This window comes from Physella acuta, unplaced genomic scaffold (assembly GCF_028476545.2).
Source record: "Physella acuta isolate Inbredline_101_S28 unplaced genomic scaffold, ASM2847654v3 ptg000725l, whole genome shotgun sequence".
Taxonomy (NCBI): Eukaryota; Metazoa; Mollusca; class Gastropoda; family Physidae; genus Physella; species Physella acuta.
The window spans coordinates 68,508-83,291 of record NW_026732243.1 but is presented as its reverse complement, the minus strand read 5'-3'; the positions used below and the strand labels follow the sequence as shown (position 1 = coordinate 83,291).

General features: G+C 32.1%; 2 protein-coding genes across 5 annotated transcripts; one reads left to right on the top strand and one right to left on the bottom strand.

Annotated features, from left to right (window-relative positions):
• Nucleotides 1-337: 337 nt before the first annotated feature.
• LOC131949992 (uncharacterized) lies at nt 338-5,680 on the bottom strand. The gene is made up of 8 exons (XM_059311984.1): nt 5,254-5,680; nt 4,636-4,722; nt 3,695-3,901; nt 2,516-2,653; nt 2,243-2,303; nt 1,890-1,957; nt 1,261-1,355; nt 338-843 (listed from the first exon to the last, which is right to left on the bottom strand). Exons 1-8 carry the CDS (start codon nt 5,293-5,295, stop codon nt 768-770), a joined length of 774 nt encoding a protein of 257 aa, XP_059167967.1. The 5' UTR covers nt 5,296-5,680; the 3' UTR covers nt 338-767.
• Nucleotides 3,259-14,610, top strand: LOC131949991 (3-ketodihydrosphingosine reductase). 4 transcript variants are annotated; one of them, XM_059311980.1, is made up of 11 exons: nt 3,259-3,383; nt 9,759-9,878; nt 10,705-10,794; nt 11,401-11,463; nt 11,733-11,798; nt 11,884-11,979; nt 12,383-12,574; nt 12,729-12,812; nt 12,965-13,048; nt 13,203-13,304; nt 13,525-14,610. In XM_059311980.1, the coding sequence occupies exons 1-11, from the start codon at nt 3,360-3,362 to the stop codon at nt 13,642-13,644; spliced, it is 1,041 nt and encodes a 346-aa protein (XP_059167963.1). In that variant the 5' UTR covers nt 3,259-3,359; the 3' UTR covers nt 13,645-14,610. The 4 variants fall into 4 exon arrangements, with proteins under 4 accessions (XP_059167963.1, XP_059167966.1, XP_059167965.1 ...); XM_059311983.1 differs by lacking the exon at nt 3,259-3,383 and adding an exon at nt 7,313-7,331; XM_059311982.1 differs by lacking the exon at nt 3,259-3,383 and adding an exon at nt 7,358-7,443.
• Nucleotides 14,611-14,784: the final 174 nt, after the last annotated feature.

Here is a 14,784-nt window from a genome sequence, read left to right as displayed (position 1 = left end):
GCTCAACCTTGCAATCCACAAGTGGTCAAACTACAAAAGTCACATTTTTACACCATAAAACCTATTGTGATATTTTAGTTTTAGCTAGAGAATATCATGTGGTAGTGATGATAATTGCCTACTTTAAGGACTTCAAATTTGTAAACATTTTTCTTGCGGTTATTTTGCAACTTGCAAATGTGTAGTGATCATGATAGTTAAAACATTGAGTTAAAATAATTGACATAACCTCCCTCATTTCAACCTCTCACCAATAAGTTTCAGAAAAAAATACAAATTGTGCTGTTTAATAGATTAATAATAAAAGCAATTTTGGGAAGAAAGAAAAAAAAAACAGTTTTCAATGTACCAACAACACTTAGTGTTGTGTTTAATCAATAGGGTCATAAAATGTACAATCATACACAAAAGTATTAAAACTGTCATACACAAATAATTATCTAAACCATAAACCACTCAAAAAATCAACTCTCTGAATGAGAATATACACTGAATGAGAATATACAAATACCATTCAAACCATGCATATGTGCCACAATATAAAATTCTCCAATTATTCATATTAAATAATGCATTACATGCACCATTTTTTCATAGTTGTAAATAGTTCACAAAAAGGTAATTAAAAGCAGCAGATTAAACAATGAGATGGTTAGGACAAAGAGAAGTTATAAACGCTGATTCTGGACATGTGTTGAAATGCTGATTGCCTTATCCCAGTATTACTATTATCCTTATGTTGGAATTTTCATTTAAATGGATCAAAACTATGGATCTGGATTGAATTTTTTAATTTTATATTTTTGTCTTGGTGTAGGGTCATAGGTGTCAACAAGGTCTGAACTGTAGAAGAAATTTTGTTTTATTATAAATAGCATATTATATATGCAACAGATGACATCAGTATCAAGTATATGTTACAAGCAATGTATCAAACCCTGGCATTCAATAGAATACTTAAACTGTGTATACAATTACAATCCCTAACCATTACATAAAATGCCTTGGCATTATAATGACATTAAGAATGGCAAGAACTGTTACACTTTGCCTATTTGTCATTTAGGTATTTTAAGGAATGATTTGGAAATTTATGATAAATGATGTATTTCATACTGTGACGATCCATTTCTGGCACTGTATAAATTGCCTTGGTGTTATATAGAATAATACTGTATATATAACACTGTATGTATTACTATATAATAATATCAAGATTTTAGCTGTTTTTAATTTTTTAAATAGCAAATAAATACTTACTAAAAGTAGTTATAAAATACGAAATTGTAAACAACTATTCCAAAACATGTCATGGCTGTCAGGACTATGTAAAGTGCTCTGTGAGTGTTGGTTTCCTATAAAGACAGAATTTTAAATTTTAGAGCATGACTAGTAATCTAATTTTAGTTTGAAACTGTTTTGACTGAAGACATAAATCTGTTAGTAACAATTATGTATTCTTGATCACCCCTTTACTGTCTGGTGTTCCAGAACTATATGTAGTACATTGTTTTCAGTGTAGTTAAAGAATTTCAGCAACAAAATTTTAAATATAAGGGGGAAACCAAAACTAAAAAAAAGTTTAAATTAAATATTTTTCACTACTAATTATTTTTTGTATAGCTTACGGAAAAAATAGTAAGAGAAATTAAAATTGTAGATTTTTTTAGTGTTTGAAATAGTTACATTATTGCATTTATAAGGAGAGGTAAGGGAGTTTTGTTTTACATTTTTCTAGGTTTGAATTGAAATTATTTTTATTTATTATAATATTATTTGTAAATTATTTAGCACACTCATTTCACTTGACCCTGAGGTAAGTAAAAATGATTTTAAAGCCTGGATAGTAAAGGGCTGAATCCATGACAAAAGATAATGTAACTACTCACCTGCTGGTATGGTGTATTCCAAAACTTGGAACAAGTGAGAAATGAGCAAAGATTTTCCATCACTTGACCTAAAATGACATATTTTAGAGAGTATTTTTGGAAAGTGAACCTCTAAATATGAACAATTTGATAATAATTTAATTCAGAAACTAACGTCCAAGGACTAATTTGGTGAAAAGGGAAAAAATAAATCTAGCAAATGAAAAAGGGGATATTAAAATTTTGCTTCATCAATGATGTACTTAAGAACATAGTAAGCATAACTAAAATTAAATATACAAAAAATTTCAACTATTAAGTTTGAAATAGTGGTTTTACACCTACAAAAATTAATAGCTAGTGATTTGACTTACTTCTAACAGACTCTGTTTCATTTTTTGAGTAGCCAGGAGGAATGCAGTTATTTATCAAAGTCTGAAAAATTTTCATAAAATAAATTTCTTATGACAAAATATAAAATAACATACTGATGCTGTTCAATATAATAAAAACTTTCTGAAGGTTCTTATTTCTCTTTTGTACTAAATGTGCTAGACTTTTAAAATAGTTATTGTTTTGTGGAGTCCACTTTCAACACTGAATTCATTTCAACACTGTAGTCGATAACTGATACATGTGTTTTGTACCTTACACTGGGAGTGTAGCTCTTCCATATCATCCTCTAAACATAAGGCAATATCCCAGTAATCTGGCTGTGACACACCTGAAATGATGTCACACCGAAATATGTCACAGACATCTGCTAGACACACCGCATCCTTTTTCTGGAAATGAAACAGAAGATTCTTTAACTAATTACTAATTCTGATTAAAATACATAGGATTGGCAATATGAAATAACATAATTAGAATGTAAAAATGTTCATAGTTAAAATAAAGAGAGCATCTTTGAATGCACATCTGTTGTTGACATTTTTTCATTCTTCAAGTTAAGAGATATTGGGACTCAGTTTGGTGGGTGTTTTTTTTCATAATTCAAATAATCTAAAATAATTCCTTTATTCCCCTCAGAAGGATTGGAAAGTGTCTTTCTGTCATCAGATTAGAATTCCCTGAAACCATGAAAACTTCTCTACTCTGAAAACTTTTCATTACAGATAGACTTGTCTACTCTGAAAACTTTTCATTAATTTCATTACAGATAGACTTGTCTAATCTGAAAACTTTTCATTAATTTCATTACAGATTGACTTGTCTACACTGAAAACTTTTCATTATAGCCACTTGCCTACTCTGACACACTCAAATATATTAAGTACCTTGCAACATTATAACTATCAGCAAGCATTAACCCATCAACTATTGAGGGAAGTCAAAATATAAATTTACTTCCTTGTGATGATTTACTTTCACAGACATATGAGTAAGTTTCCTCAACGGAATGCTGATTTTTGTTTCTTTTGTCGTTTGAATTTTCTTTAGCCATTTTAAAGACAATGTTCTGGCAGTTAAATAACCTTTTTTGAATACATGATGTTGGATGTCTATTGCTTGGTGAGCTTTTTATAATACTAACACAGTTTTTTTGGTTCCCATAAATGTTGGTTGTCCATATAGCTGATGACATTACATCAGACCATAAGAGTGTGTTTAGGACTAGGGATATATAAGTATTAGATATAAGCTTATTGTACTAATATCAACTGTACAGATGGGTATAACTAAGTAAATTATGAGAACTCTTATGGAGTGACAAATCAAGTAAATTAAAAATTAGGATATCACTTAACTTAATTTTAATCCTTATTGGTTATTTATACTTATTGGTTATTTATATAAACATTAAACTATGCACACTCTATTACCCGTATCTGGTCTGTATGTCTATTTTCAAAATGCCGATCTAAGAAATACTCCGAGACAAAGGCCTTGCCACAAAAATCGCAAGTCCATCTATTAGCACCCTCTAAAACTTTATGATCCTCTTGAATGGAATACATGTCTCTCTCCAGTGAGAAATCACAGCTGGGATTAACACTCATTTTGTAAGCATTGAAAACAGGGTAAATCCTCTGAAATGTAACAATTAGTTTATAAAAATGGTAATAAGTAGCATATTTAAATCATATTTTTAATTTGTATACACAATCACACATAACTGTTGAAATACATTTAACTTTTACATCTTCCTTAAGACAGATAATTTTATAAAAATATTTTTTTCTCTCATTTTTTATCCTAAATTTAATGTTTTTATGGTCAGTAAAATGTATTAAGATACATTAAGGAACAATTATAACAATTATCATAAAAATAAATCAGTAAGAACAGATGACTAGGTAATGTTGCAAATAAAAGGTGCTTTATATTTTATTGTTTATAACACAGTTTTCTAGGTACAAGCTTTATAATCACACTGATGCAGACACCAAATAGGTTTGATAAATTAAAACTGTATCAATAGTGGGAATCATATCTCTCTTATTCTTAGGTCAGAGAAAAGATGAGATGAATAGAGTTGTGTTTAATGCAGGAATTATAACTAGGATAAGGGTTAGGTTTAGGATTTTGTAATAGTTATTGGTACAACCGATTACTAGTACCTAATTAAGTTATTTTTCAATAAGCAATACTACTTCAAAATATCACAAAGGTGACTTTATCTTTTTCGCCTCTTGCATTTGACCAACAGGTACCAAAACAGTTATGTAGAAATAGGTAAAAACTGTATTACAAGATTCCAGATCCTATTCAGTAAGACAGACAGGCTGAAGTGTTAAGTTAAATACAAACTAGCAAAAGTTACCTCTCTGACAACCCTTGCAACAGTTCTTGAATTTTCCCGGGCACAAATTTTTTCTTGTGAGGGCGAGAAGTAGTTGAAAAAACATACCTGTTGTTTGAAATGAAAAGATCACTGCATTTCATTTCATGTTTTCAATCAGACTTTAAAACCAGCATTAAATCTTACAGATAATTTTGCTTTTCTTCCAGTTCTTTCCTGCTATAGCTCAGAAATAACTACAACTACATTAGAGAATTAAATTAAATATTCATATCATTCTTATTTAGGCCTATTTATTTATTACTGTAGTAAAAATTGTAGTGGGTCTATATTTTAAGTGGGAGTGAAATGTGAGCTGTGAGAAATGGTAAAGCAATCACATTAGGCCTATATTTTTAACTTGCATTTTACCGCTTGGTAAAGTGTGGAGATATAATCATATGCTGATCAAAGCGAACTAAGTGACTAAGTCAACTAACTTTTACTATAATACTAAGTCGTAACTAAGTGAAGACTAAAGATAACCAGAAAGTAAAATAGAGTGTTTAGCCATAATTTAATAATTCGATTAATTAATAATTATAGGCCTAATTATACTAATTAATAATTAATTATAATTAGGCCTACTAAAGTACTTACAAGCAAAAACAAGAACTTGACATTGCAGGTGAACCTTGCCATTTTAAAAACTTTTTTGGCAATTTAATTTTTCAATACTTATCATACAACAGAATGTTCAAAATTATTCTTGTTAGATCTAAATCTAGCCATCTCCAGCAAACTCGATTAATTGTACTAATTGTAGTTGTAGATCAATTTTAATTTTAAGTTCAAGCGGTCAAGCCAGTTGTTTGAGTTCTCACTCAACTCACTGTCAGCTCTCTAATTTAGTAATTGGTGAATTGTATTAAACACTAGTGTGTAGTGAGTCTAAGACTTTGCTTTAGTCTAAGACTAAGAGCTAAGAGTCATACTTTAAATGTAACACCTTATCGATTTAGATCTATTTTAATTTTGTTGTTTTAGTTTTAGCTAGTGACATTCTTGTTCTTGTTTCGATTTCCTAAACCCCGGAAGTGTAAACACATATATTTTTGCTTTCGGAATATAAAAGATTTAGTTTTTAAAAAGAACGGTTCTCGCGTAGTTGATTGACATTTCGTTTACTGTTGTATTGAATACGAGATGACCCGCGTCGTCGTTATTTGTTTTATTTTCTACTTTTCAGTGATTCATAATTTGTGAATTCGACACTACCAATGCTGCGACTGAAAATATTTTGCTTTAAAACACTATCAGTGGCTCGTGAAGGACAATTATCCTCACCCTCCCCCCTACCCTCTCCGTGAAAGCAGACGACCGTGACGGCAATTTACACACAATGAAAATATCAAGCAGAACTTGTTAGCTGACCTTAGTTTCAAATAGTTTGAAAACTAAATTATCTTTCCCTAATAGCCGTCACTAATAGGGCTGGTAAGTAGGTCACCAACCAGTTATATGCAGAGGCGTAGCGAGGGGGGTGGGGCGAGGGTGCGGACGCACCGGGTGACACCATTTAGGGGGTGACACCAAGGCAAAAATAGGAAAATATATAGAGAAAAACTTGAAGGGGGTGCAAATTGAAAGTTTGAGGGGGGGGGTGCAAATCGAAAATTTGAAAGTTTGTCCCCGGGAAGGGTCGCTACGTCTCTGGGGGGTGACACCATTAAGTGCCGCACCTGGTGACACCCGACCTCGCTACGCCACTGGTTATATGGCTCATACAGGTTTTATTGAGCTGTAGAACTGGTTGGTGACCTACTTACCACCCTTATTCGACCCGGTTCAACGATCGTTAACATTCGGCGTGAACCACAGCTCAGCAGACTGGTGGTGGTGGGGGGGGGGTGATAGCGATATGGTCTGTTGCTCATGTCTGGAGAGCGAAGGAGAGGCGGGAGGAGGGTCAGATAGTCGGCTTGCGTGTGTGGTAGTGTCCACGTAGAGAATTATATATATGAGCTGACCCGCGACGTTATAGTATACGCCGCCATCTAGTTGTTTTATTTTCTGCTTATCAGCAATACATAATTTGTGAATTCAACACTACCCCCTCCCGCCCTCCCTCACCCCCCCCCCCCCCCCTCCCGCCCAGTAAAAGCAGCCGTTTACTGACAAAGAAAATAACAATCAGAAATTAATTGTTACCTTCCCGTCGTTTCAAATCGTTTAGTACTAAATTATCTGCCCCTAATAGCCTTCACTAACCCGTCTCTACGATTGTAAACATTCGGGGTGAACCACAGCTCACCTGACAGGTGGGGATGAGGGTGGTGGCTAAGCTGCGTGGTGTTTTCTCCATGAAGGGAATTATATATACGAACCGACCCGCGGCGTATTATATGCCGCTATTTAGTTGTTTTATTTTCTACTTTTCAGTAATTCATAATTTGTGAATTCGACAGTACCAATGCTGCCACTGAAAATATTTGCTTTAAAACACTATCAGTAGGTCGTTAGTTAAGTTATCAGAATAAAAGTAAACGTTTATTTTTATACGTTGTAACTTATTGAGCGTCAACCGATTCTATAATCTATTAAATTGCAATTTATAATGATTTATTGGACAAGTTTGTCGACACCTGGCCAAGAGTTGCGCGTTTTGTAGGGCCTATCAGTCACACCTCTAGCCTTGGAACCAGATCTCTAGATCTAGATTTCTAGATTTAGTTCTCGTAAATGTTTCTATTCTCTACAATACGAGAGTTCTTGTGTTTTGTTTTTGATTGTTTGTTGTCCAGTAGTCGTAGGCTAGGCCTGCTATAATTTTAGATTCTAAACTCTAAAGTTACACTAAAGTAATCTAGTATAATTTTGTACATTTTAAAAATTTAAATAAAAAATAAACCTCCTATCTATTAGGCCTACATGAAACAAGTTAACGAAGATTGATTCGCATATTGCAATAAACTAAAAAAAAAATTACTCAAAGTGAAAGTGTCACTTGTCACAAAGTGTGACACACAACTTACAAGTCTCGCTTTCAACTCTGTCATAGATCTAGATCTAGATCTAAGTCAAGTCCTTAACTCTTTACTTTAGGCCTATTAATTAATTTTTAAAAATAATGGATTAGGCCGATATGTAGGCCTAATTAATTATAATAGGCATAGGCCTAATTAATAACTAATTATTAATTATTTTCATATTTTGTCACTAAATTTGTGAAGTAGCAAACACAATTTTGAATTTGTTGATCAACAAACTTTCAATTACACCCAGTCAGAATGATTTTAAAAAAAGTTTAAAAACCCACTAGACTCTAGATATAGATCTAGCTAGATCTACAAATCAAACTTTTTACCAAACTTACTTGACTAGATCTAGATCTGCTACTCATTGTCATTACTATAGGCCCAATATATAGAACGAGCCGACCCGCAGCGTATCATACGCCGCTATTTAGTTGTTTTATTTTCTACTTTTCAGTAATTCATAATTTGTGAATTCGACAGTACCAATGCTGCCACTGAAAATATTTGCTTTAAAACACTACCCCCCCCCCTCTTTCCCCTAACCCCGACCCTACCCCCCCCCCCCCCTCAAAAGTAGCCTCCTCTTAGTTATTTCTTAGTTACCTCCTCTAAGTTTAAAATCGAACTAAATTATCTGCCCCTAATAGAAACCCGGCTCTATGGCTCTACGATTTGTAAACATTTAGCTTTGTAAACATTTAGAGTGATCACCGCTCACCAGATAATGTGGGGGTGGGGTGGGGGTGGTAGTGATAGTGATAGAGAGAAAGAGAAAGAGAGGGGACTGCAAGGAGGCGCTTGCAGCTTGTTTTCTAACGGCTCCCAGAAGAGAATTATAATATAGATATAATAGTAGATTACTTTTACTAGATTTTCTAGATCTACTTCTTAACTTGTCTACTAGATCTAGATTCTAGTACTAGTCTAGTATGTAACATCTCTGTAACAAAATGTTGAAAATAGAGGTGTTTATTTTACTTTCTCGTAGACTATATACGAAGTATAGAGAAAGTATTGTAATCGTGCAAAAGAAATAATCGAGATTTTTGCAATTCTCGACGTTTTACATCTCCCTGAGTCGCAAAAACAGTTTTGCAATCTTGTGTGTGTGTGTAAACACGATAACTTGAGTACTGTTACAGCTAGGTTGATGAAATTTCATATAGATCTATAAGTATTATATCAAAATCGTAGATCCGTATCAACTTTTGAGCGATTTCCGATAACCAGAAGTGGAACTTTTTCTACTTTGAATTTTTCAAAAGCCTATAACTTGAGTACTATTTCAGATAGATAAATGAAATTTCACATGTAAGTAAAAGATCTAATTTTCTGCCTTCTGTAAAATTTTGAGTAATTTCCGTTGACCGGAAGTAGTAATTTTCACTCTTTACTTTCCAATTTCTCAAAAAAACTCATGTGAATTTATAAAGTACTAATACTATTCCGCACTATTATACACATCTTTATTTGGCGTTCGCTTGGTGGGCAATTCTTTTTTGAGATTCTATTCTATTTTAAAAAGTTTAAGTATTTAAAATGGATTAAAAATCATAACTATATTCCGAGTTCCCATCCCCTGTTGTTTTATTTACGAATATTCGAGAAAGTTTAGGGGAGATCACTCCCGGTTTATTTGGTGTGGTCATTAGACTTTGCTCTTTGTACTAGTCCTTACTAGTCACTAGTAATACTAAACTAATTACTATTGAAACTATTGACCATGCAAAATATATTGTATGCCCTACACCACACTCTTTGTAGTCCTTGTTACTAGATCTACTTTCTCAGCAGTACATGTAGACATATATAATTATTAGGCCTATAGGCCATAGGCTAGTACCAACACATTTCAATTTTTAGTCTAAGCTGAAAGACAATCCAATGCAAATACTAATATTTAATACTTTAGCCCTTGGGGCTAAGTATACAATAAGTTCCTAATTATTTAAATTTGATGGCATAGACCATTAGTAGGCCTATAGCCATTGAAAATACATTTAAACTAGTAATTAATTAGTAGGCCTATTAAATTGCCTCATTCAAATTTATTGTATTATAATATTTTAATAATCAATTTATAACTACTACATATGATACTTAATTACATGTGAATTTATTCTTCAGTTTACTAACATGTGGGGCTGGATTGCTTTGGCAGTTTTCATTGTTTTTATCATCATTTTGTACCTGCTCTCTCCACTGATATCTCCACAGCCAATAATCCTACACAATGCCCATGTGATTGTAAGTTATAATATAGATGTTTTATTAGTATTTTACATTCTTCATTAATTTATTAGTGGGATGGTGTGATCGAATAGTAGAGCATATGCCCACTAACCAGAAAATTTTGAGTTCAATTGTTGGCTAGATTCCATAAAATGTTCCTGAGTCCACCCAGCACTGATAGATACCTGACTAAAGTTAGGGAAAGTAAAAGCGGCTGGGAAAAGTGTTCAGAGGTGTAGCGACCCCGGGGACAAAGTTTCGATTTGCGCACCCCTTCAAACTTTTGATTTGCACCTCCCCCCCTCTAACTTTTGATTTGCACCCCCCCAAACTTTCGATTTGCACCCCCCCCCCCTCTCTAACTTTTGATATGCACCCCCCCCCCCCCTCAAACTTTTGATTACTTTTTCCTACCCATTTTGGCGCCCCCTAAGGTCGGCGCCCTGGGACATATGTCGTCGTCCCCCCCCCCCCCCCCATCACTACGCCTCTGACACTATCCCTCTATATGCTGAGGTAACAGAAACAGGTGAACTCCACTTGCCCCTTGGATTATCTAGGTTGAAAGGGAACTTCACTATAATATTGCTTTACTTGTAACTAAAGTTTAAAACTTTAAAAATTATAAACAAATACCAACCCAACACTGAAGATATTATAATAGTAATTTTTTAAAATGATTTCACTGTCACTTAGGGGTTAGGAATTATAGCTCTGAGGAATAGACTGAACATAGGATAGTGCTGATAAATACATTAATTCACAAATTTCAGGGACATTTACTGTTTCATTATTTATACTATTTAAACTCATAGGCAAACACATATTTCTATACATACAGATTACAGGAGGCTCAAGTGGCATTGGGAAAGCTTTGGCTGTTCAAGCAGTGCAGCAAGGAGCAAAAGTGACAATAGTTGCTAGAGATAAAGTAAGTTTTTTTTAACTAACTAGATCTAGTACTAGTACTGTTAAATTGAGTATGTCAATTGCAATCTAGTTGGCCTTCATCATATAAAAAAGATGTAAGTTGTTGGTTGTTTTTTTTTAACTATTGCATTGGACAGTTACATAAAAATTCTACCCATTACGTGCAAGGATAAAAAATTGACTGATTCAGCAAAATACATAATCATACAAAAACATTTGTCTAGTTCTTACAATTAATTATTAAGCATCTTTTAATGTAGATCCATTTGAACAACTGCAAGGTGGGAATATGTAATACCTATTTGATCCTGTTTAAGTCAATGTGTGTCAAAATAAAAAATATTTAACCTCTATTCATCAAAAGGAAAAATAAAATAAGAAAGATTTAAAACATTACCCACAGCAGTCATCATGGAAATGATTAAACTAATTGATTTTAGAATAGAAACAAGTGCCACTTTTGACATGCTCATGCTATTAGTATTACAAATATTGATCGAAGAATATTGCTTTTTAAAATTAACAAACATCCATAATAACAGCTCTGTATTTATATTTCAAGTATGTTTCACTGAAATTTTACAGAATACTATTTTGTTTCTTTCAGGCAAAACTTGAGGAAACAAAAGCAGAATTAGCTTCATTTATACCAGATGAAAAAGTTGAAGAGGTAACATTAGTTATAAGTTTATTTTGAGCTCACCATGAAAAAAAATATATATAAATATTGTACTTAATTTAAATCTATTCTGAAGTAGGAATTTAAAGATCTTTGACAATACAATCATACTGCATGAAAGGGAATTGAGTTTTTTAAATACATTCTAAATTCATTCTTCAAATACAACTTACTCTAACTTAAAAGCATATTAATTTAGATTACTTTGTTAATATGTTGCATTAAACTTTTAAAATTAACTATCATTTTTTGTGTTTTAGCGAGTCCAGTTGATATCTGTTGATTTATCCAAGGATTATGTAGCAGTAGAAAATGCATTACACACTGTAAGTAAATTTATAAAAAGCATCTCTATCATTTGATGTATATGAATAAACGCCTTCTTGACAGGATGGATTAACTTTGTTTCAGGCTGAATCAAACTTTGGCCCAGTAGAGTGTCTAATAAACTGTGCAGGCACTTCAAGCCCTGGTAGATTTGAAGAACTGCCAATTACAGATTTTAAGGTTAATATCTTTTTTCAAAGTGATAATATTTGTACCTGAATGTGTGGGTCGGCATGGTCAGGTAGGTAAAGCTCATAGTTGCTAAGCAGTAAAGCCCTCTGTTTGAACCCCCAGGCTGATGAGTCTTGAATACAGCAACCCATCTAGTAGAGAAAACTACAAAATCAAACAAGCGCTGCCTTGTACTTTGTACTTGGATGGACAAATGTTATGAAAGCAAATCCAGAAAAAAAAGCTGGCCGAAATTAAAGTCTACAGCCTATATGGTCCATACTTAATTTGTTGGAGGAAATACCATCCAATGTTACAGTTAAGAATGAAGAAGAAGCACCTGAATGTTTTGTTAGCCAATTATGTTTTGAACATTTTAACTTGTCAGAAATTTTTCAAATAATATTTTCAGAAAATGATGGACATCAACTATTTAAGTGCTGTTCATGCCACAAGGGCTATTATCCCTAGTATGAAAATACATGGCAGAGGCCGCATTGTCTTTGTGTCATCTCAGGCTGGACAACTTGGTCTTTTTGGGTTTACTGCTTATTCTGCTTCTAAATTTGCTTTGAGAGGACTAGCTGAGGCCTTACAGATGGAGGTGCTGTTAAGTTAAATTTTAAAATTTCTATTAGCTTTTTTTTTTTTGCTTAAATGTTAACATTAATGATAAGAAGTATCTTAAAATATATTCGTTCAAAGCTATTTTTTGAATTTCATTTTTTAAAAAAATATTTTAAACTTCCAACATATAGGTGAAACCATACAATATACATTTAACCCTTGCCTTCCCTCCTGATACAAATACTCCTGGCTTTCAAGAAGAGCAGAAAACAAAGGTATACATTGTTAAAAATAAATTTCATTAGATATAACATTTTACTTTTAATATTTTTAATCAAGATAATTTAAATAGTTTATCCTTTTTTCATGCTGCAATTATTATTTTTTTTAATTGTAAAAAATTTAATTCTTTTAAATTTAATTTTAGCCAATAGAGACAAAACTAATATCAGAGACATCTGGATTGTTTACTCCTGAAAATGTTGCCAGTATTATTCTTGCAGACACTGTGGTATGCTGTTTTAATTGCTTGTAAATTATTTTGAAGTCTTATTTACTTTGAGTCAAAAAAGGATAATTTTTTTTTTTTTAAAAAGACTATTAACTATTACTATAGTGTCAATAAAATCAATTTTTATTGTACTGCATGTTTAAATATTCTTCAGCGTGGAAGGTTCTTCAGTACAATGGGTCTAGATGGGTTAATGTTAGCGTGTGTAACATGTGGCTTTTCACCAGTTACATCATTAATGGAAGCAACTCAACAAGTAAGAGATAACATTACGATGAATTATTTTTTAATTAATGTTTTGCTTTTATATTTAATAAGTATCACTTTACACTTTGTTTTAGAGATTATGTTGATAATAAGAAATTATAATTTTAAAGAATCTGCATAATGTACACAAACCTGATATTCTTCAGTCTTAGAAGCAAATCTACTTTCTGTTGTTGATTTTAAATTGATTAATTTTAAACATTTTTCAGGTTATAACAATGGGACTATTCAGGATTATTTCACTTTTCTATTTGGACCACTTTGATAGGATAGTCCATAGGTGTAAGCTTGAGAAGGATGCTAAAGAAAACAGCAAAAAAATGTCATAATATCAGTTGTTTTTAAAAAAAGCTTTAAGCTGTGGGATGATATTTAGCTTCCAGAATCATACATAACATGTTGTTTTAAACGTATTACATCTGTTTAAGGTGCCATACATTTTAACTACTTTATATTACTTTCTGATATATCATACAGTTAAAAAAATTGGGATATGTCTGGACGAGTTAGAAATTTCTTTTTTTATGGATAATTGGGGTTTGGGTCTTTTAATTATTTTGCTTTTTTAAAAAGATTATCTTTAAAATGTTCTTAAACTTAAATGTCAAGATTTTTAATATTGAGAAATAAAATTATGTTAATTGTTATAGAATACACAATATCCATACACTGTTTTTAAAAAAATTCTCTAAAGCTTATTTTTATACATTAAGTTTACCTAGCACAGTCAAAAAATACCCTATTTTAATTATTTTAATACTTAGTTTACCTTAATTGAACTTTTTGCATTAATCACTGTTGGATTAACCTCACATTTGTTGTTTGGAAGGTCCACATACTAATTGTCCTTTGGGTGAAAAGTATAAACTAAATATTTATTACCATTGCACTGAAGAATTTTAAATATATTCTGTAAACCACTTGGGTACAACAATGTAAGGACAATATAAACTCTCAAAAATGTGTACCTGTGTAGTTCACTAGGTATTGGGCCATTGATTTGACTTGCACAAAAATATTTACCATATTCTTACTAACATTTTTCTTTACATGCTTTTGCAATATGTTAATATAAATTGTGCTTAATAAACATTTAATTTTCATTTGACAAATCAATATGCTGTTGCCATAATATGTTGAATTCTTCTCAAGTATGCCATTTTAGCAAATCGCAAATAAGTCATGTTCCCTGGGATTGTTTTGTGAAACTAGAGCTGTGTTTATGTACTTATTACTGCAGTATTTTGCATCCTTTGAAGGTGATAAGAGTTTAATAAACCTTGCTTGTTTAAAAATTTAAATTCTCATTGTTGAATTTTGATTCATATATATTTTGTATATTTATATAGATCTATATATATATAATATAAACTTCTAAATAAATTGTGCTTAATTGCGAGGCAAGAATGATGTTATCTATCAATCAACCTTTATCTTTAATTCTTGTTAATCCACAATAATGAAGTATA